Here is a 24183-nt window from a genome sequence, read left to right on the forward strand (position 1 = left end):
CCAATGTTGTTTGAGAAAAAAGCTCTCTAGTGTGGCACAAAAGAGTTTTTGAGATGTCAAAACTCTTTTGCTTCGCATTAGTTTGAAGACTCTTTTACTTCCCCAACTTACTTACGGCTAGTTTTAGGCACTTTTAAAGAATATATGAAACCACAAATCTTTACTTTTACCGTGATATCTTTTAACATTGACTAGGTTCTTTCATCTCATTTCATTTGAGAGTAATCTTTCGTGAAAGACCAGCGTGAGCAATATCGAGGCTTCCAATTTGGTGCGGTTTCGCCTTTCATTTAGCACCATTGAATCAGGTTGAATCAACTACGGTCAAAAGACAGAATGATTTATTTGGAAATCAATTACGAATAGCAAATGCTTTGCATATTTCCGACCCCAGAATCGTATGGAAAAAGTTGGATTTACATGATTATTATTAAAAGCTTCATTGCCCCCAAAAAGCATGAACTTTTGGTTTGTAGTGTGGAAGAATGCACCGGACAAGAATGATTACGCGAATAACAAGAACTCCAGTCGAGATTTTTGTAGATTAAATCAAGAGAAAACTGTACAGCGTTGCACTTTGATTCTCAACATTTTGGAGGAGTTTCTTTACTTAAATGCTTTCTCCGGCATGCACATCAATCATTCCTTCTAAATCAGCCTTATTTGGAGCATTGAAGCTGCAGATCAAGACATCTTTTTCCTAGTATACTGTTAAGGTTCAAGATATCTATTCTATAGTTGCTGGCTAGATGCGGCAAATGGAAAATGCTTTCGGCCCTTAACCGAACATACAAAGCAAACAAGAGGAACATTGACCAATCAGATAGCTTATCTCTCTTGTATTATTGGCCGGTGATGATATTCCACAAGTAAAAAAAAAGATCTCTATACATCTCTTCATGTTCTGTGGTTGTGAACGATAGTAGAGTTAAATCGGTTCTCCACGTCGATCCCATGATTAGAAAAGTGAACCTTTTAGACAAGCAGATCAATAGATGACGAATATCAACGTCCACTCAAAATCAATCCTTTACCAGGCCAAACAAAAAAATGTGGAAAGCATATATCGTACGATAGATGGTGGACACTGATAAAGGGTAATGTTCAAATCTTTTTCCAATTTTTCATGCTGTATATCTTTCTAGATCATGCAATGATTGACATAGGTACTCAGACTCCAAAGATGCAAGTAATGAATCAAGTCTGGCCCTTGTCGGGGTTTCAATCCCACATCGGTATTGGGGGGAAGGGTTTGGGTAGATAAATCCCCTGGCGCCTTCAAAAGTTGCCGGCTTTTGAAGGTTGCTCGGGGATCTAGGTTTATTTGCCGAAGTTCTTACTTTCGTAAGAAAATGTCAGGAAGAAACATTCCACTGGGGTCGTCTAGCTTGGGTTTGTGGGGGTAGTTACTTCTTAGCAGCAACAGCCCATGGAGGCTTGACCCTTGTCGGGGTTTCAATCCCACATCGGTATTGGGGGGCGAAGGGTTTGGGTAGATAAGTCCCCTGGGCGCCTTCAAAAGTTGCCGGCTTTTGAAGGTTGCTCGGGGATTTAAGTTTATTTGTCGAAGTTCTTACTTTTGTAAGAAAATGTCAGGAAGTAATGAATCAAGTCAAATTATGGGAGTTCAACTGAATCTCACACTTCAGGTTATCAGTGTTCGACCGAATTAAGTTAGGTCTACGAATGAAAATGGTTGACTTTAATAATGAATTTTCAGGTAATCTTACTCTGCTTTTGAAGTTTATATTAGAAGAGAGTAGAGGAAAAACGATCTTAAAACATGCTTTTGCTTTCACGTAATTTTGTTGTAAGTTGACAATAAAGATAGAAATCATAATACGAAATTAAGAAGCTTGGCCTATTGAATGAACACTTCTTCACATACAGTTTTTTGGCAATAATAGCATTCCACAAGATATCATATTATTTCCTCTTTAAGAAACCTTATGTTTATCCATTTCGAATTGTGTTTCCAGCCAACATGCATAGAACAATTTTGAAAGCTTTATAACTGATAGTAGTACTAGCTAGCAAAATCCTTAGATTGAAGTTTCTACTGATATCAATAAAATGACGCTTTAAAAGAAGAAAAGAAAAAGTTTAGGCTTAGTAAAAACTATAACTTTCAAACTGAAAAAGAAAAAAAAAACTCACATACATATATTCATGTATGTTTGTTCTGGAATTTTTGTATAAGATCATATTATTTCTCACTGATTTCCTTACTTTTTGGTAATCAAAGTATGACCGTTAGTTACTTCCCTAATTAAAAGATAACTCTAGACACGACCGCAAGATTAAATCTTTCAGTAGCATTAAGAATCAGGAAAAATATCCGTTCTACCCAGTAAATATGCTATAAGAGTTTGTTCAAATTAGATTAAATATTCCCCAAACGTACATTCGAAAGTTTCTAATATAATTAAATTCCGTCACTAGCCACAAACACTAAAATTGCCAAACAATTATGGATTTGAAATTTTAAATGGCAGTAGATTGTTCTGGACAATTAAATACCGACCGATTATCTAATCATGCAAAATTGTCCATCTCAAGAACAAACACAATTATCTCAGAAACAAGCTCCTTTTTACACTCAAAAGCCCTGAAAACAATATCAAACACCAAATATAAGTATAATTCAGCACTTAACATTAAATCTAGCCAAAATTAAGAAGAAATATTTATAAATAAAATGTACAATTAGCTCTCTAACACTTTTTTGAAAGAAATTTAAGTTGTTTGTAATGCATCAATCTGCTCTAATATTGCTATCTGTCACTGACTAGATGCACTCAAACAAGCTCTACATTTCTTGCATTTTCTATCATATTGTCGGTTTACATGAATGACTTGAAAGCACACAACCATGCAACATTTATATATTTTTTGTTTTTAATACAATATTCTTAGTTATCATAATAATTGTTTTTTTTTTTGACGGACTATGCTAAGATGCTCCTGGTCGCTTATAAGGGTAGATACAGCGAAGGATGGCCTTATTCCTACGTCCCAGTAAAGCAATGGTATTTTGTCCCATTGTAGCCTTGTCATGCAAAGGCTACAACCACTGGCGGAAGCACGGTCGGTCCTCCCAACAAGAACGTTGTACTGTAGATGTATATTTTGCTCCTTAATTAAGCACAAGTACTATATAATTACTATTTTAATTGCTTAATTGGAGTGATGCAACATTTATGATTTTCGACAAAAACAAATCGTAGATGAAAAGTTAGGTCTAAATTGTCTATTTATTTCCAATTCTTTTTGTTTATGTTTTTCAATTTTCAAGTAAATTCAATCATTGCTCTTCAAAAACTGATGAATTCTCCCAAGTATTCTTGTAAATTTCTTTTTTAATTTAATTACCCTCACTTGCATCGGTTCAATTATGCAGAACTGTATATAGAGCCCTTCAAAAGAATTAATCAGTAACTCTCTCTAATATACTGTGATTTTAGAATGGAGTAACATACTTTTCATCTAAACTTTCCTAACACAATAAAAAAGGAAAAAAATTTGTGTGCTTGGATAGCCAATTTTCTTTTTTTTTTCTTTTTATTGTATGATAAACATGTTTTTCAATCATTTTTATTTTGACAGATACTTATACTTCACATATATCACACCACAAAATGTAATATAACATTGTTTTAAAATAAATGTTTATATTATTTTCAATCCAAATAGACACACTATTTTATCATCGCAAGTATGAAAATTTTCAACTAATTCCTATAATCTCCCCATAATTGACTTTCATGCAAACTCTAACATGCCTGACCGATGTGATCTTATAAATTTGAGGGCAGCACTAAAATATATTCTGAGCTTTTAAGGAACACGTCGACAATTTTTTAAGCAATTGACAGATTTTCACTTCTGAAAGACTAACAGAAGGATTGAATCCAAAATCTCATAGAGTTGGAAATGATCGCATACACCTGGTTTCCATTCATCTTCTTTATTATATTTATTATCCTTAAATTCCGCTCTATTCTTTAGCAATGCCAACTTCTGATATTGTTTATGAATTACACATTCACGAATCATTAGAAGTAAAGGATTGAAATTGATCAATTAGAAAGACAAGTACTTTAACTTAAACATACCTCCCCACTAGAAAAATCTTAAAATATCAGGTTTGACTTTGAAATCAACCTAGTTATGTTGTATATAATTTATTTTTCTAATGTAAAACTATTTTCAGTGTATGTCCGTGTATTGAAAATTAATTTATAATTAATTTCATTTGTGGGGTGTATTTTACAAATTGTAGGTACTCAATGATAGAGTCATGATTCACAAAATCTCAAGCTGGATAGGGCAATAAATTTTCATCTAAATAATAATGTTTCTACCAACCAAATTGAGTTTTAGAGACATAGATTTTCAAGCATTAAATGAACTACAACATGGTTACCATATCATGCTGAAATTTGTAGTTCAGCTTCATTTATATTTAAGACTTCAATAAAAAATGAGTGTAATATTTTCTCAAAGTTTAAATTATTCTCAACTAAAAAACAAACTGTCCTGATAAATACCCACTTGTAATTGACAAAATAAAACTTAGCAAGAAAATCTCATCGTACTACCCATTTCAAAATATACTTAGTGTTTGGGTTACACCTTATTTGCACACACTGACTTGTTTGTATCATCAACACATTTTTCAATTATTTTTTTATCTCACATACATCACATCAAAAAAGTGCTGCAGTATTTTTTTTTAAAAAAAATTATCTCAAATAATCTCCTATCCAAACACAATTTGAAAATTTCACAAGAAGAATCCATCTAAATACCCCAATCCAAAATAAAGCAAATGCTAATACTGCCACACATACATATACTAAGTACTTAGTAGTAGGGGTGTGCAAAATTGAAAAATTCCGATTTACCGATCGAATTCGAATTGAATTCGGAATTTTCGAAATCGGTAAATCGGAAATCGGAATCGAATTCGGATTTTCCGAATTCATATATTTCGAATTTGGTTCGAATTCGGTAATGGAGTTTTTCAAATCGGAATTTCCGATTTCGAATTCACAATTCGAAATCGGAATTCGAATTCCGATTTCGATTTCAAATTCGTTTTTAATATATAAATATATTTTTTATACATGTAATATAAAATTTATACTATATAATATTATATAAAATTTATATAATATAATATAATATAATATAAAATTTTATAATATTATAAATTTTATATTATATAATAATATATAAATTTTTCCGAATTCGGTGAAATCGGTGAAATCGGAATTTACCGAATTCCGAATTGAATTCGGTATGAATTCGAATTCGGAATTGGTGAATTCGAAATCGAATTCGGTCGAATTATCAGGTACCAAAATTTCGAAAAATTCCGAATTCAAACTTCCGAATTACCGAATTCGAATTCGATGCACACCCCTACTTAGTAGTTAGTACACTATATTATTATATGCTAAGGAGGCAATATTTATAAGGAGTCTTAAATGTACACTATATTATTATATGCTAAGGAGTCTTAAATATATAGCAAGTATTTTTTTTTTTTTTGTCGAAACGATAGATGTCCTGTAACCTAATCTAGTCTAGTCTAAGGGGAAGGGGAGGGGGTTCGATGTGAGTACAGACTCCATCAATGAAGATCAATTAAGACCGACACAAATTGTGGCAAATTTGTGAGAGACAGGGATTGAACCCCTGACCTCCAGCATCACCTTTTAAGTACTTAGTACACTATATTGTTATATCCTTTAAGCCTTCATTTATATTTCAGAACTACTCCTCGGTTGCACTTCATTTATACTTAATGCACTGACTTGCTAATACTCACAGCACATCCCACTACTAAAACAAGACCAAAACAATTAATGTTATGATTTCAGTCACGTCCTCCACAAAATATGGACTCATAAAACCAAGTACAACGTCATCAAATTCCTGTGGTGATGGTTAATTCTTCCTTTCGGGTCTCTTTAGGGGTCCCAAAAGCCAATAGAAATCTTTGTCGGAAACCAATAATGAAGAGAAACAAGTGTCAAACACCAGCCGTGGGTCCATTAAGGCTTGGTGGGACGGGAGATAAGGGTTCAGTCCTTGCCACCCATCAATTTATCACAATTAAATATAGTCTTATTTAAAAAATTCAGACGAAAGTGTATTTCATTCGTCTGATCCGGTGATAGTTCAGTGCCCTCGGACTTACTCCAGAACTTCTTCAGGTCCTCCCCATAATATAGGAAACTATCGTATAGATAAAAAAAACACAGAAAAAGAGAAACAAGTGTCCAAATAGAATACAAATTCTCACCCTTTAATAACCCCAAAAAAAGGAGCCCACAGTAGTCCGGCTGCTTTAGTAATTTATCAGTAGGTCCTATGATTGCTATATCTCATGTATGTTTTGGGACTAAACTCTACACAATCTTAAGAAATTAATCTCATCGAAAGATTTTTTTTTTTTTTTTTTTTGTCAAAACTCAAAACAAAAAAAACAGGCCCCAACCTTCCTACCAAGTACTTCTACTTTTACTATTTCATCACTTGACACAAACCAAGGCCCAAAAGACAGATTCCAAATAGAATTATATAAATGTCCCTCTCAATTCTGCAGTAGCAAAACTCAAGTGCCCAGTATTTTAATTACTGACTCTCTTGAATTTTCTTCAACATTTTTTCTGATGATATAAAACAATAAGGGAGAATGAAATAATGGGTTGTGTAAGTGAGGAAAGGTGGCTTTATTCGGCCCAAATGATATCTACCCACACGGTTTTGGAAGAGGAAGAGACGACGAAGGAGGCGGTCAAGGTGGAGGATTTTGGTGGGTCGAAGTCCAAGAAGCAGCAGCCAGGTGAGTTGAGGTTGGAGAGAGTATTTCCTGTTTATGCTGTTGGTGTTGTTTCGGAGCCTGACCCGAATTTAGTGGCCTCGGTTGCCAAGTCGGGTTGTAAACCTGGTGACCCTATTTGGGATGCTGTCGGAGAAGAAGCTAAGTTGGAGGTAATATTTATAAGGAGTAGTTCTACTAAGTTTACTCACTTCAATTATTGTAATATTTCACTATGTAATCCATTTTGCTTCCAAATTTATATGCCTTCTGAAATTTGGTTGTTTTTAGATGAAATTGGTAAAAATAATCAACAGGGCTTGGAGGATTAGAAGGAAAGACTGGTTAAAAATGGAAAGAAAAGATTTTTATGCTTGACAAGCAGTGTAATGGCTAATTTTAAGTTTTTTCTGCTTTCCTCTTTTTATTTATTAATTACTTTTATGGCCTGTGACATTTTTGAGGATTGTAGAGGAAGCATTTCCACATTTTCTCAGAACACTGAATCTGAAGCATTTGTCCATTTAAGTTACATTTCTTAATTTCCTATGTAATCATTTGACAAGAAAATGCTACTTTAGTTCTAACACTGAATATGTAGATTACAGGCTGAAGAAAGAATTGATTTTGGTCCTACTCTTTTTGGTTGAAGTTTTTGTCTTTTCAGATACTTTTGTGGGAGTAAAGTTGCCCTGAAACTGGTTTGTATGCCCCAATTAATAAAAAGGAGGAAAAAGTGAGAGAAAAGCAGAGATGTAAAGATATATTAGTATGAAAATCTAATGCAAACGTACATGTTTTGCTGGACCTTAATAGAGAAATATGACTTAGACGATGTCATCATATAGTTGTTACTGTCTGACGGATATTTTATAAAAGCTTTTGATACTATTTTGTCACTATTCCTGATATGCAAAATTTCAGGCAGAAAAGGAGCCAATTTTAAGCAGCTTCTTGTATGCAAGCATATTGTCACATCACTGTTTAGAGCAAGCATTGGCATTTGTCCTTGCCAATCGTCTGCAGAATCCCACACTTTTGGCGACACAATTACTAGATATTTTCTCTGATGTAATAATGCATGATCGAGGCATTCAACGTTCAATTCGCCATGATATACAGGTGTTTAATTGGCACCACAAAGTCATTTCAATTTTCTTATGAAAGTTGTAGTCATGTTTTCTGGTTGATATGGTTCTTACTTGCATTCTTTTATTTCTCAGGCATTTAAAGATCGGGATCCTTCTTGTTTGTCATATTGCTCTGCTCTGCTATACCTGAAGGTATTGCTTTCCAATCCTCCACCACATTTCATTTGGTTGACTAACTTTTCTGCTAGTATTAGTTTGCCAGTATGTGCCATGACATTACTGAGCCTGTTATGGCTTATTTCTCAGTGAAAAGAACTAGTAATTTGTGTTTGTAATATATATATTTTATGTTAGATTCATTTATGTGACTTTTAAAAATTGATAATGTCTAGTCTTGAAAGGGCAGCCCAACTGGTCAGAATCTCTGTATCCGGCAGATGAAGAAGTTGTTAGGCGTTACATAGAATGTGTTTAACTACATTTTATTTATATGTTTAGTTGGTATTGGTTCACATATTCTCATACTCAGATCCGCATAAAACATATGTTTGTAGGGATACCATTCTTTACAAACACATCGAGTTGCACATGCATTATGGAACCAAGGACGCAAAGTCTTGGCATCAGCTTTACAAAGTCGTGTCAGTGAGGTAGTATTTGGTTCTTGTACGCTTCAGTGTGGATTGAATGTTCAGATTTCAATGTGGATTGAATGTTCAGATTTCAATGTGGATTGAATGTTCAGATGTTTGACAAGATTAATTTGCATCTCCAGGTTTTTGGAGTTGACATACACCCAGGTAATATTTATTTACTTTAGTTTTTTGCACTTATGTGATATATTCTGCTGCTTGAGGTATTTATTTTGTTCAGAAACATAAGTATATATCACAATAAGTTAGCACCCGAACTTTTACTAATCAATTGCCTGCTTGTGCTTAAATTTGCTTGCTTTCTGATGCCTCATTTGGGGGCGACTATTAGAAGTACTTTTTGTTTGAATTTTTTCTTTGAAAGTTTGGAAATGTTGTGAAAGACGTTCAGAGATAGTTAGCAACAAACTTCTTGATGAAGCTTAAGTCTTGAGCTTTTGGATTTGAGAAACATTTCAATATATGACACCATGCTCTGAAATGGGCACCAGGTCTCATCTACTCTCCCTCATGCTTGCTTTTTTGTACAGCTGCAAAAATTGGAGAAGGAATTCTCTTGGACCATGCTACTGGTATAGTGATTGGTGAGACAGCTGTTGTTGGGGATAGAGTTTCGCTAATGCAGGTAACAGTCACTTTTTCTATCATTGACCTGTATAGCTTTGAATGAGAAAGCTGTTAGGTTATTGGAGTTTCAGTTGTAAATGGCCTCCAGGATTTGTACTTCAGATGATACCAGATAACAAAATCTCAATTCCTGGCCTCCTTGCGGGGGATGAAGAGTGAGTTTATTATGTGCCTAGAAGTGCATGTTCTTAAAGAATAAAGAACAGTTGTAAAGTTGCTCAAGCTGACCGCTAACTGAAAAAGAAAAGTTGGTTGTCAGGTGATCTGGTTTTGAATAATTTTGTTAGGACATTAAGAGAAAGATAAAAGATTGAATAAGAGAAAGTAGAAATAGCTTCTGATATGTAGAAAGGGTGGAGACAATGATTTCAGCATCCAGGAACTACCTTTCACATGTTTCATTTAATGGTTCAATTTGTTCTTCCAGGCACCTCTGCACCAGTATTAACTTGAAATTTCTGATGAGTTTCATGTGTATTTTTCCCTTTAATTTTGTTCCAACAAATTTTCTGTCCATTTCAAGGTACTAGCATTGTGGGGGAGGTGGTGGTAGTTTTTGGTTTGGGGGAGGGGAGCATTCTTGCTGTTTACCACTGCAGATTAAGAGTGAAAGTGTGCTTGTTACTTTAGGAAATAGTAACTGACAGTAGCAGAAAATAGACAATCAAGAATAGGATACAAAATGCTGCAAATAGTATGTTAACAGAATATAATAATCTTGCAAATTCTTCATTACAACTCTTTGATTGTTTCTCATTATCTTCTCTTCATTTTGTTAAAATCTTGCAGGGCGTAACCTTGGGAGGAACTGGAAAAGAAATTGGTGATCGGCATCCAAAAGTTGGTCAAGGTGCACTTATAGGAGCTAGTGCAACTATATTGGGGAACATAAGAATAGGTGAAGGTGCAATGATAGCTGCTGGTGCCCTGGTACTAAAAGATGTCCCTCCTCACAGGTAGAGTCCAGTTCTGTGATGTGCATTTATGTTGTCTGCTAGAATCGGTGTTATTACTTATTAGTGAGTCTTAGGTGTTCACCATTTCTACACAATTATGACCGTGTCCTTTTGGTTTGAAGCATGGTGGCCGGAATTCCAGCAAAGGTGATTGGTTATGTGGATGAGCAAGATCCCTCTCTAACAATGAAGCATGGTATGTCAGCCACAAGTTCGTCTATATTTGGTTAACTATGCTTTACTGGGCAGATAGCTTGTGCCTGCTCCAATAAACATGAAAACTTTCGAAAATGCATTCCCCTTCTTTCATGTTAACTAACAAACTATGAGGTTTAAGGGGAAAAGGAAGGAGAGAGAGTTACTTATAGGCTAATAGTTTATCTATTTATTTATGATTCATCCAGTCTAACTCTTAAATAGATCTATGAAATGAAGTACTTTGGCTGGTTGGAGTGTGTAAATTGGACAATAGAATGACAACTACTACATGTTGGTTTGCCTTCCTCATTGTCCCCTGTATTTCACCAAAGTAATGGTTATCAAACTGTGACAAGTGAAACTCATTACAGGGATGTCCTGCTGAATATAAAGAAAACAAGTTTACAGCTTTGCAATGTTTTCTGCTAGTTGGAGAGTTGATCTCCCTTCTAAATCATGCAGCTATCAGAAAACACAAAACCTGATTACTGGTTTTTTTTATTTACCAACTCTCGCTTGTCCTTTTCTTGCCTCTGTGTGCAGATGCCAGTAGAGAATTTTTTGAATACATAGCTGCTCGTTCCAGTGGAGGCAGATCTTCTGGTGAGATTTCTGCTAGTTTTGGTTTGAACAACTCATTTGTTTCGTAATATAGTCTTCTTCTTCGAGAAGTGTATACTCCATTCTACTTAAGCAAAGTGGGTAGAAATCTACTTTCCTTGTGAATGGATATGTTCGAATGAACATCTTTTAAATCTCTCATTCTGATTCTTTCACGTGTTTGTTTGCAGAAATGATTGGCCCTCAAGAAAATGGAGGTACATCCAGAGATGCACAAGTAGAGACCTAAGTGTTGTTGAATGCATTTCCCCATTTACTTCAACAACTGGGGTGGAGACGTTTTTGTGTTTTCACCCTGTCAATTTCAATGTTATAGGAAAATAAAAGTTAGTCAGAGATTGGATAGACCACTCAATCATGTAAATGCCTGTGATTCCCACCCAGAGGAGATCTAAAATCGCTTGACGTGACTGATGGATTAGTTTGACGAATCCTTTTTTTTTTTTTTTGTTCATTTCTGATATTCATTGTAATTCTTCTCATGTATGATGATGAAAATGCTTCACAAAATGCGTCTCTTCCGAATGACTATCAATTGCAGTTGAGGGAATTTGAGTCGAACATTTCCTAATTTACTACCATCAACTTGGTTTACGCCCATATCAGCTTGGGGCCTTAACCCCTTATAGAACTGTCATGTATTTTCTCCATCAAAGCGTACAGGAGTTGGACATTAAGACTCTCAAATTGTTAACTGTTATAGCTCAACTAGTCAACTTTAGTTGCTTTTAAATGTTGTAAAGGCTGATAGTATTAGATTGACTCTGAATAATATGTGTGTGTGTGTTTATACATACACATATACATACATAAATATATATATAGATATGTATATTCTCATTTGCTTTTGTACTTTGATTGAATCTAGCCCAAAACTAAAATTGAAAATTCACCTAAGAGTAACTTTAGTTGAATTTATTTTATGTTAACTTTTTTTTTTTTGGTTTTATAATCATCTTCCATAATTAAAGCAACAAGAACAGGCCTTAAAAGTCCTTTAGTCATCGTATCAAACCTTATTAGATTTGCAATAATTTATAACTCAGTTGGATTAGGGGTATTTAATTGAACTTCATAAATATCAATAATTTCTCCTTTGCTCTTTGTTCCTTTTTTTTTAATACAAAAATAAATTATTAAAAGAACCCTTTACTAGCTTGGTTCTACTAAACTCGTGACCATCAACGAAAGAAACGCCGGAGCTCAGAAGAGCACGAGATCTAATCTCGTGCCCGAGTTCTCCCTCCTTTCCCCAAAAGTCTCCGCGATTACAAAAAATTCCACTCTCGCTCAGTCTTTGGGCCTGTTTGGAACCTGAGTTTTTTGGGAGTTTGTCTAAAACTTTACTGTAGTGCACTGTAGAAGTTTTTGAAAAAATTTTGTAGAAGTTTTTGTAAGGTGAAAAACTTTTTTTTCATTTTTTTTTTCCTTTTCTTTTTTTTTCTTTTTTTTTCTTTTTTTTTCTCTTTCCCTTTCTTTTTCTTTTTCTTTCTTTCCTTTTTCTTTTCTTTCCTCTCCTTTTCTTCTTCTTCTTCTTCTTCCCGTTACCTCCGCCACCCCCAGCAGCCTGCCAGCAACCGCCACCCCTCTCCTCCCCTCCCCCCGCCGCCCCCCTCTGCCCCTTCCCCCTTTGCCCCGCCTTCCCCCTCCCCCCGCCGTCCCCCCCTGCCCCTTCCCCCTCTGCGCCACCCCCAGCAGCATTGCCCATCTGCCCCGCCTTTCCCTCCCCCTGCCCCCCCATCTGCCCCTTCCCTCTCCCCCTCTGCCCCGCCACCCTTGCCTCCCCTGTCCCCTTCCCGCTACAGGATGCCATCTTTCTTTTCTTTCTTTCTTTTTTTTCCACAGAGGGGTGGGAGAGGAATGGCGCCGAACGTAGAGAGAGAAAAAAAAAAAAGACAAGAGAGGATGATAGCAAGGGAGGAAGAGGGGGAGGGAAAAAAGGGGGAAAAAAAAAGACCGGCACCGGCACCGGAAATTGGCGCCAGAACTGGTGACGGAGCCGGCAATGGAGGTGGTGGTGGGGGAGGAAGAAGAAGAAAAGGAGAAGGAAATTTTTTTTTGTTGTGTTTTGGATATTTTAAGTGTGTAGGTTAAAAACTTTGATAAGTTTTTGAGGGTTCCTGTAACACAAGTTGTTAAAAACTAGTATAATAAAAACTTGGTAAAAAACAGGGCTTCCAAACAGGCCCTTTATTTTTAGGGAAAATCGTCCAAAACGTCCCTCACATTTTGTAAAATGACTTTTTTCGTCCCTCACTTTTAAAAGTATAATTTTATGTCCCTTACATATTCACATCGATCAAATTTAGTCCCTAATTAGGTTTCCGATCATTTTTTGGCCGGAATCCACTAAGTGCAAGGCACGTGATCATTTTTAAATGGTAAATTTGTCAAATTATATTTTACATAATCTAATCTATAGTCCTCCACATTTTATAAAACAAAATTTTCTTCCCTCACATTTTATAAAATGATTTTTTCATCCCTCACATTTCACAAAATGAATTTTTTCATCCCTTACATTTCACAAAATGAATATTTCCATCCCTCACTAATTATGTGTGTGAGGGAAACCCTAAAAAAAAAAAATATATGTGTGAATACATTTTGTTTAAACACATGTATATGTCTATTTGATTTTGCTTAATAATACGAATAGCATAAATATATGTATGTGTCTATTTGATTTCACTTAACAATACGAATATCATATATTATACGTGATCATTTGATTTCATCTAGTATTAGTTAGTAAAAAATCTTGCATTCATTGTCAAGTTGGCTAATAAAGCTATTTTCGGTCAAAATACAATAAGAATATGCAAATTAAGGTTCTGTTGGTAAATATTAGTCATAATCATACAAAAAGAGAAGATAGCCCACAAGTTGGGCCCAATTACATACATGTGTTTATACTATTATTATTAAGCAAAATCAAATAGACATATACATGTGTTTAAAAAAAATGTATTCACACACATAATTAGTGAGAAATGAGAAATTCATTTTTTGAAATGTGAGGGATAGAGAAATTCATTTTGTGAAATGTGAGGGATGAAAAAAATCATTTTATATAATGTGAGGGACGAAAAAAATTATTTTATAAATGTGGAGGACTATAGATCAGATTATGTAAAATATAATTTGACAAATTTACCCTACAAAAATGATCACGTGCCTTGCACATGATGGATTCCGGCCAAAAAATGATCAGAAACCTAGTTAGGGACTAAATTTGATCGATGTGAATATGCGAGGGACATAAAATTACACTTTAAAAAATGAAGGACGAAAAAAGTTATTTTACAAAATGTGAGCGACTTGGACGATTTTCCCTTATTTTTAATTGTGTAATAGTACTTGTAAAGTACTACTAGTGTCGAGTTGGACAAAAAGAAAATTAGGGGCTGAAAATTCTGAATCAATCCATCCAAATCCAAGCAATCAATTCCGGGACATACTAGACGTTTTTGGGGCACCGATAGATCGAGGGTGCTCCAACTGCTAGGGCTGATTCTCATTTGTTCCAAAAGGTGAAAATTTTCTTCTTATCTCATATTCTTAACTGTAGTTTCTTGATTTTTTTTTTTTTTTTTGGAATAGCTCGTTTAGTTTTTTCAAGATTCTACAATAATGAACCTGTATTTCTTGATTGTATGTATTGAGCATTGAATGTACGAGGTAGTTTGGTAAAATGTTCCCGCGGAAATTATCTAATTTAGTCGAGGATGGATCTGATTGATGTGATGTTGTAATTATCCCAGTAAAAGTTCATTTGAAACTTATGGAAACTGGGCTTGGTTTACATTGGTTGCCAACTTGGGAAGAATTGGGAAGGCCATTTACTACCAGCTAGTATATCATGGTTATTATGTCGACTAAGATTCATTATTCAGTTATTAGTTGGTGATGAATGATCACACTCGTAAAGGGCATGGATTTTACTTGAGGTCTTTACAAGGGTGGTCTGCAATCATGAATCACATTGTGGATTACTGGATGCATCTTGTACTTGTACTGAATTTTTATAAAACCCGTGTGATTATATTGGGTTGGAGCTATAAAGTTCCCATCTTTTTATGTTTCATTATCTCTGATAGCAAGTCTCACTTGATACGGTTTCAAAATTCTCGGAAATATGAAGTAGAGTAATTTATCACAAGTTGCATTTCGTTCTTAGTTTCTCAGTAATCACTTTGGGATATGAGATTTGAGATTTGTGCTTTTGGGTAATTGCTTGGTGGCTGAGCAGATGCATCCTTGGGATACTGAAGTCTGGAATAAACTTCTGACTGCTAAACATCCAATTTCATCAACTTGAACTTTGATCCTTTTTTTAAGAAATTTCTAGTTTTGTTTTTTCCCCTTTCTCCTTAGAACCTCAAATTTAGTTCTCAATTTGGTCTGGTAGCTTGCACTATTTTGTTTTGATTGTTTACAGTCACTTATTTGACCACTTCTCGACTTTATTGATTGCAATGTGATTGCTTTGGAATAAATGTCTCTTTCATCAACCATGCACTGAGCAATTGGATATTTGCTTTTGTCTTCACTTGATTTCATCAGTTTCTAGGTGGCACCGGGATTGCTATTTGCATGTACCCTTAAATAAAGAAACAGGAAAAGAAACGAACAACCACACTGCTTTGGGATCCACTGTAATAATGTCCTCAGAAGAAGCACAGAGTGCTGAATCTGTTGAAACACTGGAGAAAGATGCCACAACACTAGAGAAACAGTTAGTTGACATAAACAATGGTAGGGAGGGAGAACTTGTGATAGCGAATGGAACACACATTAGGGATCAAGAGATCGGTGACAGTCATGACAAACTTGTGCAAATGGTTGTGGAGCTCAATTTCCAGAATGAGTACTTGAAGTCCCAGTTGATGGGACTGAAGAATCTCTGCTTGGATTCTGATGGGATCACTCCTCATAAAGAAACTGTGGTGGCTCAAGAAAAAAGTGGTGGTGTGAAAGAGCTTGAAGAACAGATAGAATCCTTGAGGAGAGAACTTTTGGAAGAAAGACAAACACGAGATGCTGCAGAGGAAGCCCTCAAGCACCTTCGAGCAGTATATTCTGAGGCTGATGCAAAGGCCCAAGAGCTTGCTGCTCAACTGGCTGAAGGTTGTGTGCTTCTTTTATATCTATGTTAACTGGCTCTTCACTTCTTTGAAATGATAGGATTTGATTCTTTTTCTGTTTTCTTAAATGCTTGGTTAAGCTCTTAAATGAATTGAACCATCTCTGCTCTAGTTCTAGGTTTTTGGGTTACCTTGTAAATCTAAACTCATTTACTGGTTTATTTGGCATAGCTCAACAGAAGATGGATCAAGAAATTAAACAACGTGATGAAAGATACTCAGAACTTGATTCCAAATTGAACAGGCTGCATAAACGAGCAAAGCAGCGGATTCAAGAGGTTCAGAAGGTAAATTTTACTTCTTTTTTTGTTATATAAGATTATCAACAGTTGACATTGTAGACCTTTTTTTGCTTTGTGTGGTGTTTGGTTTCTTTAAATATTTATTGCATGCATCTTTTCATTGATCTTATTACAAATCTTTGGGGGCCAAGATTACCTTGCGTGATTTTTTTCTTTTCTAGAGAATGAGGTGCATTGCAAAGTTGTCATTTGCAAACTAATGAGAACTAAGTTATATCATGTACGTTTCAGGTTTCTTAATCTGAACAAGTTAAATCTCATGTCTTGTATGTTCTGCTGTAAGAAATTTGGTGGTAGCTCTGGTAATTTTCAGGTGTCTTGAAATAAACTGTTTCTATGTGTTTTCTCTCACCATTTTCCTTTTCTTTTGCACAACATCGTACCATTATGAATAGTGATATTATATGGTGATATACACGCTCAACTTGATTCAAACTGTACTTTGTCTTCAGGCCAAACTCAGGGTCACAAAGATTAATTTCTGTTCAGGCATTAAGTTAAGTTTGTATTTGGAGATCTTGTTTCCAGGAAAAAGATGATCTTGAGGCCCAATTTCGTGATGCCAATGAGAAGGCTGAACAGTCATCATCCCAATTATCAGCAGTACAGCAAGAACTTGAGCGCACGCGCCAGCAAGCAAATGAAGCGCTTAAAGCAATTGATGTTGAGAGGCAGCAATTACGAAGTGCAAACAATAAGTATGTCCCCTATATAGCTCTAAATTGGAAGTCATCCTGTAATTTAGTAATTATTGAGGATTCTTGAATCTACTTCTTGAAGACATGATAGGATTTTGATGAACTTTTGGTTAGGCTTTAATGAATAAAATTCATTTCTTGTTAAAATGAATGAGTATTTGATGGTCCATCTGGTTATAACAGCCTATGTACCTACTGGAATGAATGAATATATGTTCTTTAGTCCCATGAGTATTTATTTTCTTCCCTTCTTGCTGGTCATATGATGATATTCTTCTGTTGGCTTGCGCGTCTAGGCTTCGAGACAACATTGAAGAATTACGTCGTTCATTGGAGCCCAAAGAGAATGTTCTTGAGGCAATGCAGCAATCGCTTCTGGAAAAGGAGCAGGTATAGAATAGTAAACCGGTCGTCTTAACTCACAGTTCCAAAAAGCTATGAACCGTTGACTGTGCATTTGACAGTAATCCATGCCAGTCTATTACATGATATTTGGAGACCAAAATTATTTGCGTTTGTATAATTACAGATGTTGGAAAACATGCGAGGATCATTACAGGCAGCTGAAGAGAAAAGGCTAGCTGCGATGGCTGAACTCTCTTCAAAGCACCAGATGGTAAACCCATACAGATGCTTGTGAAAAGATTATGTGTCCTTGAATTGACATTTTCTCTGGCTTATTCACCAGTTTGTTTTCTAATAAACAAAAATGATATCTTGGTAATTATGCCCCCTCTTCTACTGCAGCAAATAGAGAGTTTGGAAGCTCAGATAGCAGATGCATTAGCTGAAAGAAGTAAAGCTACCGAAACAATCTCATCTTTGAGGGTAAGAACTGTTATATCTTTTTCTCTGCATCCTTCCAATTTATAATGTGAAACAGATATTTTGCATTTCTACCTTTCTGGAAAATAGGAAGTTGCAACATTGAGGTCCAAGGTGGTACATCTGCTGAAAAAGTTTTCCTCTCTCATCTGTATACATATCAGTATATAGAGTAGGAGCATTTATTTCCATGCTTGCACTGTTTTTGCTTTCCATGAATTCTTTGCTTTGCTTTTCTTGTATACATTTGCCTTATATACACAATATTAGCACAGTGGATCAACCGCATTTTGTTGGTGCTTCAAAATTTTCAAGTACTGAATGAAGTTAGCTGTTGTGCACTGTCTCTTTTTAGGCTTTGGTTGCTGAGAAAGAGTCTAAGATTGCAGAGATGGATGCAGCTTCAAGTGGTGAAGCAGCACGACTCAAAGCTGCTATTGAAACTGTCAAAGGGGAGCTTATACACCTGAAAAGTGAGCATGTATGAGCTCAAAATATAGTAATATTAGCATGGTCTTCCGCTAACATGAAAGCCTGGACCATATTGTGTTTTGATGCTTTCTTAGTGCATGGTACCATATTCAATCATCATTTTCATGCTTTGATTGAATTTGCTAATAATTACTGTTCATAAAAGGTTTGCTAATATTAAATGTATAGCTTTTCCAATGTCATGTACATTGATCGAATACAATTCTGTAAGCATCTAGCAAAATTTACCATCCTTCTTGCATTGACACATCTGAGTACTTGATATCAAATTTGTTATTCTTTTTAGCTTTACTTATCACCCATGCTTTCAGGAAAAGGAAAAGGAGAGTTTGGAAATGGTCTCTCAGTCACTCAGAATGAAGCTGGAGACTTCTGAGAACAACTATATACGTGCAGAAGTTGAACTTGCCAAGATGAGAAGTATATACATAAATCTTTATAGCCTTGATTGTCATCCGTTCACAATCATAAGCTTATGGCTTTTTCCTCATGCCTCAGGTCAATTGGAATCAGAGTTGTCTGTGCAGGCTCAGCTCATAAACCAAAAGGATTCTGAACTTTTGGCAGCAAAAGAGGAGGTAAGAAGTATTGTTGAAGGATATTAATTTTGCTGCAATTAGTGATTTCTGAAAATTGAAACTGCTCTAGTTGTTTGAGGTCGATCCATGAAATCGTGTATAACCATTTGAAGGGAATCTATTGTTGGGCATTGTTGAAGCCTTGGTCAATCCATGGAAGCCTTCTGTGGTAGCCACTCCCTTTGCATATTGATGCTCTGTCATTAACATGCTCTGAGTCTAGCCTGGCATTGTTTATGTGTCGGTAGGTTCATTGGGTGAACAGGACATCATGGATGTCTAATCTATGTAAAATGATTAATAGCAAAATAGGGGAAAAAAAAAGAAACAAATGAAGGCGAAGAAAAACTGCTAATTTTCTAGAAATGTTAGATTTTGAGGAATTTTTCCCAGAGTACCCTGTCATGAGCATACACCATACCAAGTTCTCATCAAAATGCTAATTCCAAAAAAAATTCTTGGCTATCTGGAAAATAATTTTAAACAAGTAGAAATAGATGTGATATTCCTTGTGCTCTGCCCTTGGTTGATTCCCATGTTATCTGCATGGGTTTTACTGTAGAAGACTCTTTAAACTTGATTTTCTTGCATGGTGTACTGAATTTTTGCAAGAGATACCACTTGTGCATGTGAAAAACTTTACTTTGAATCTTATGAAAGGGAAATAAGGGGATCATCCTTGATGCTATTCAAATTGGTGTTCAGAAAAGCTCTTTTCTAAGTTGATGTTGTCTGCACAATGGTTGTGATAGCGCATATATTGAGCTATCACTTAAATTGTCTTGTATTTGTAGAAGCTTCCTCTTTCTTGTGGCTGAAGTACTTCCTGCTTTTGTTAAAATGTCTTCAGTTTGTCGCCTCTCTTCTTTTATGAATTTCTCTTATGTTGTGCTGTGCAGATCAGCCGGCTAGAGAGTGAATTTTCCTCTTATAAGGTCCGGGCACATGCACTTCTGCAGAGGAAAGATTCCGAGCTAGCAGCTGCAAGGGAAAATGAACAGTTGAAAGCCCTTGAGGAGGCTTATAAAGTATGTACTAATAGTAATTATTGTGTTGAAATTGAAAGCTGAGCATCATTTGTGTCACATTCACATATTCAAATTTGTTTATTTTTCAGGAGGCTGAAAAAGAAATATTGCTTTTATCTGCTGAGAGGGACAAAGCCCTCCAGGATCTGCAAAATGCTTTGGCTAGTCATGCAAAGGACCTTTCTGCAAGGTGAAATACTTTCTGTGGTCATATGCTGGCGTCTGAACGAAAACTTTGTGTTTGGCTGTATAACTGCTTTGTAGTATCTCAGATAATTTGTGCATTTGCAGACCTGGAAGACAGTGGCTAAAAAAATGTTAAAATTGGTTGTTATATGCTAGATTGATTAGTTCCATCCTTTGAAACTCTACTACCTCTCCTTATCCTGAATAGTGGCTGCTTGTGAAGTAGAAGAGTCTTTTCACTTTTGAAAAAGAAGCTTAGATGGAATTCTCTGTGGCTAAGTCAAGAATTAACTAGCAGTGTGATTTGTATTGGAGATAATAAGTCTTATACTTTGCCATATGTAAATTAAACAGAAAGACTGTCAAATTTTTTCTCAAATTTCACTTTCTTGGCAGAGATGAAGCACTTAGCATTGCGGAGCAACAGGTTAAGAGCATGGAGATCAAGCTAAGCTCTGCTCTTTCTAGCCACCGGTCAGAAAAGGAGGCATGGGAAGTAAACCTTCAAAATGTGGAAGAAACATGGCGATGTATGTTGAACAGATATAGATTTGATTTATGACCAGTTTATTCATTATATCATTTGCAGTTCAGGTTTTTAAGAGTTTGAGATAACACTTTTACTTGATCTACCAGTGAGGTGTGAAGTGCTGAAGGCTGAAAATGAGGTGTCCTCTGGTCAAACTCTCCAAAAGGAACTTCAGGACATTAAATTACAAAATAAGAAGTTGAAGGTATTAATCCTTGTATTTGTATTTTAACATAGAGATGCCTGATGCCTCACTGACCTCAATGTTTTGATAATTTGTAGGATGACCATGATTCTTTTCGTGAACTTGCTGATAGAATGATGGAGGAGAAGGACAAAGAGATTTCAAGACTTCTAGATGATAACAAGAGCCTTCGTCAGTTGTTAGATTCAAGGCCATCGGTATCTATCTATGCTCTGTTGGGATATTTGTGTTACATAGTATCTGTGTTGGATGCAGTCATGTTTATTGTTTACATGGTTGAAATTAGGGAACTCTTTTTTTAAGATGTAGGAACAGGTAAAGTTAGCTTACATTATGAGCAGCAACTCATAAGGCTCCTCTATAACATGGTCATCTTCCAGATAACAAGTACAGTCCTAATTAGAAGGTTGTTGATGCATAACTATATTGACCTATATGTGCAAATAATGCTGACTATGCCTGATTGTGTCTTCTGGTTTGTCCTTGCTTTTTCTGTGCGTATTCAACCTTCATATATTCACCATTCATCTATCTGGATACCTGTCTTCCTTTTTTTATTTTTTTTGGGGGCAAAGTATGCTCTGTTTGAACTGGCATTGTGCTACGTTCTTATGTTTGATAATTTTTTTTTTCACATTCCCAGGCTGATCGCGTAGATATTGATGATTCAGGTATTATTTTGCCTCTGACTTGATATATTAGCAATGAGTTGCAATGTTCTTGTGAAACTGTTAATTCTATTATGCAATTGGCTTATGAGACAAAAATTTCATTCTGGAATTGATGAATGCAGGTCCTGGTAAAAACGATGCCCCAAATTCAAGTACCTCTGCAGCAGAACAGCAAATCCTAGTAAGCACAAAATTTCCCCGTTACATTCTGCTAAGCTGTTCCACATGAAAAGTTTCAGAGGAAGTTGCTACCCACCCTCAGCGGTTTCAAAAAAGATAGGCACTGCCACTGGTCAAAGCTACTTGGAACAAAAAATGGGAAATGAAGAAAATTTTTCTTAACAGAAAATCTGTAGGGGCAGAAGGTGAAAAATGTGTCATTGAAGATGGATGAATTGGAGAAAACTCTTCAATAACTGTGTCGTTTATATTTGTTGAACTGCATTATCATCTACGTTGGACTTCATAAAGATCAAAAAGTGGAAATAGTAAATTGTCTTAATGCATGAGATAAGCCGAAGTATGTCATACTATTTCTTAACTTTTAGGAAGATTAATTCCTCTTTTTGTATTATGTGAAAATAAGTATTGTTGAGTGCTCCAACAACTATGTTTGCTGATAGGTATTTGTTTTTCTAAACTCCAGATTTTGGCTAGACAACAAGCTCAAAGGGAAGAGGAACTTGCCCAGTCACAACGGCACATTTTTGCACTTCAAGTAAGTTTTCTTCACCATATCTTCTATCAGTTTATTTACACAGATTTCAATTTTTCAACACCTTGTTTTCAGGAAGAAATTGAAGAGCTTGAACATGAAAATCGTCTCCACAGTCAGCAGGTAGATTTGGTTTAAGGATCTTTCTGTTGCTTTTATTGTATCTTGCTGTCAACTACTTATTACTGGATTTAAAAACAGCTGAGTTTGAATTCATTATGAATTTGTTTACTTGGGAGAAGTTGAGTGTGAAAGGAGCATATATAAGCTACATGTGTATGATGTGTAATATAAATGTTATTCCCCATCTTGTGGCTCATACTTTTACCTCTTTCTTTGTGTCAAGATTGTGCTGTGTTTGCATTTGATTCTCTTATATTTTGACTTGAATTTGACCATGATGTGTGCAGGTAGCCATGTTGAAGGAAGAACTAAGGAACATGGATAGAAAGCAGAAGCGGGAAGGCGTGGACTTGACATATCTCAAAAATGTTATTCTGAAACTTCTCGAGACAGGTATTTTTTTTTATTAATATTTTATTATGGAAAGGTTCTTTCGTGGTATTATCTTTCCCGCTTCTCTGTAGATCATTGGAAATGATGTTTTTTCCAGCAGTCTGTTAACAATTTCATCTTTCTGCTGTCTATGAATAGGTGAAGTGGAAGCTCTGCTGCCAGTAGTTGCAATGCTTCTCCAGTTTAGCCCAGATGAGGTGAATTATTTGCCTGATTGAAGTGTATAATTCTTTTTATTACTGCAAATGGGCTATCTTTTCCTGCTAAGAAAGTACTGTATATGCATGTTCAGGTGCAGAAGTGTCAAAATGCTTACCGCTCTTCCACTGCTGCTCCACCTAGCCCAGCAAGTGATGGCGTAGGATCTGGATTGTCTCTCTTCTCTAGATTCTCATTTTCTTGACACCAGGAATGATGGCTGAAATTATTGTTATGCCTTTTTATTTTCAAACAAAAGGCCTTTTTTGTCAGAGCTGCAGAGTTATTGGGATTTTCCTCCTGTACCCAAAGGGAGTAATCCCATTAGTACAAATCTTGTAGCATCATTCTTCTTCCTGTGATAGTAGAAGTCTGCTTCCGCCTTCACGGAACAGAACCGATATGTGTAAGATAGATTTTGGAGTGCGAGAATGATGGGAATGCATCAGAAACAAAGAGGTAGCAGATGGACCCTTGACCTTGAGGGCTTTATCATGATGTTAGTGATTTCCTGTATAGTCCAAACTTTGTAAAGTACGTTGATTGTTTTTTGCAAGTTAATAGAACCATCTTGAAGCTGCTTTTACTTTCATCATCTGCTTGCTCTTCAAAACAAGCAATTAATCTGCGCATGAGAAAAAGAGTTAGTGCTCTTATCTTTTACTCTTCAGAAGTCCATTGACTAATGGTAAAATGATTATATTTGCTATAAATTAATCCAATACCAAGGACTATTAGTCTACAGGTGCTTTAAACATATTCTACAGGTGCTTTATTAGTTCTTTTTACTCTTTGTTTTGGTTTACTATAAGATACAAATATAAAATAATAATAATATGCCTTTTATTCATATTCATTAGGTATGGAAAGCTTACCTTAAGGAAATCAATTTTTTGAGTCAATTCCCAAACAAATGTATTTCATAGAATTCAACTCCTAGTTCAAGCCGATTTTTGAAACTCAATTTTTTTTTTTTTTATCTCCAAGCGTAGTTGAATTCCTCAAAATTGACTTCCTTTTGTTTCTTAGCTCAATTTCTTCTTCTTTTAAGGGGGAGAGAAAATAATTCTTCAAGTGGTATCAACTTTTCCCTTTTTTTTTTTTTTTTAACTCTC

The 24183-nt window shown here is 35.6% G+C and overlaps 2 protein-coding genes across 3 annotated transcripts; both read left to right on the forward strand.

Moving 5' to 3' along the window:
- The first annotated feature begins 6537 nt into the window (after nucleotides 1-6537).
- On the forward strand, nucleotides 6538-11541 carry LOC113777789 (serine acetyltransferase 2). The gene is made up of 10 exons (XM_027322990.1): nucleotides 6538-7005; nucleotides 7757-7954; nucleotides 8056-8115; nucleotides 8478-8573; nucleotides 8699-8723; nucleotides 9107-9201; nucleotides 9993-10159; nucleotides 10282-10355; nucleotides 10901-10960; nucleotides 11149-11541. Exons 1-10 carry the CDS (start codon nucleotides 6715-6717, stop codon nucleotides 11205-11207), a joined length of 1125 nt encoding a protein of 374 aa, XP_027178791.1. The 5' UTR covers nucleotides 6538-6714; the 3' UTR covers nucleotides 11208-11541.
- A 2821-nt stretch (nucleotides 11542-14362) lies between these two features.
- LOC113778537 (protein GRIP) lies at nucleotides 14363-23660 on the forward strand. 2 transcript variants are annotated; one of them, XM_027323975.1, is made up of 22 exons: nucleotides 14363-14511; nucleotides 15545-16108; nucleotides 16297-16412; nucleotides 16956-17125; nucleotides 17422-17515; nucleotides 17655-17741; nucleotides 17873-17953; nucleotides 18306-18431; nucleotides 18754-18862; nucleotides 18941-19020; nucleotides 19920-20048; nucleotides 20138-20238; nucleotides 20631-20764; nucleotides 20871-20968; nucleotides 21046-21165; nucleotides 21612-21639; nucleotides 21762-21820; nucleotides 22286-22357; nucleotides 22430-22477; nucleotides 22765-22870; nucleotides 23009-23067; nucleotides 23163-23660. In XM_027323975.1, exons 2-22 carry the CDS (start codon nucleotides 15643-15645, stop codon nucleotides 23271-23273), a joined length of 2394 nt encoding a protein of 797 aa, XP_027179776.1. In that variant the 5' UTR covers nucleotides 14363-14511; nucleotides 15545-15642; the 3' UTR covers nucleotides 23274-23660. The 2 variants fall into 2 exon arrangements, with proteins under 2 accessions (XP_027179776.1, XP_027179777.1); XM_027323976.1 differs by lacking the exon at nucleotides 14363-14511 and having other exon boundaries at nucleotides 15929-16108; nucleotides 16305-16412.
- The last annotated feature ends 523 nt before the right edge of the window (nucleotides 23661-24183 follow it).

The sequence above is a fragment of the Coffea eugenioides genome, chromosome 7 (assembly GCF_003713205.1).
Source record: "Coffea eugenioides isolate CCC68of chromosome 7, Ceug_1.0, whole genome shotgun sequence".
In the NCBI taxonomy this organism is placed as follows: Eukaryota; Viridiplantae; Streptophyta; class Magnoliopsida; order Gentianales; family Rubiaceae; genus Coffea; species Coffea eugenioides.

Coding starts and splice junctions, on each gene's coding strand:
- LOC113777789 (XM_027322990.1), top strand. CDS start 6,715: ATGGGTTGTGTAAGTGAGGAAAGGTGGCTTTATTCGGCCCAAATGATA. Junction 7,955..8,055: donor CAATTCGCCATGATATACAG/GTGTTTAATTGG, acceptor TTTATTTCTCAG/GCATTTAAAGATCGGGATCC. Junction 10,961..11,148: donor CAGTGGAGGCAGATCTTCTG/GTGAGATTTCTG, acceptor GTTTGTTTGCAG/AAATGATTGGCCCTCAAGAA.
- LOC113778537 (XM_027323975.1), top strand. CDS start 15,643: ATGTCCTCAGAAGAAGCACAGAGTGCTGAATCTGTTGAAACACTGGAG. Junction 21,821..22,285: donor CAGCAGAACAGCAAATCCTA/GTAAGCACAAAA, acceptor TCTAAACTCCAG/ATTTTGGCTAGACAACAAGC. Junction 22,478..22,764: donor ATCGTCTCCACAGTCAGCAG/GTAGATTTGGTT, acceptor TGATGTGTGCAG/GTAGCCATGTTGAAGGAAGA.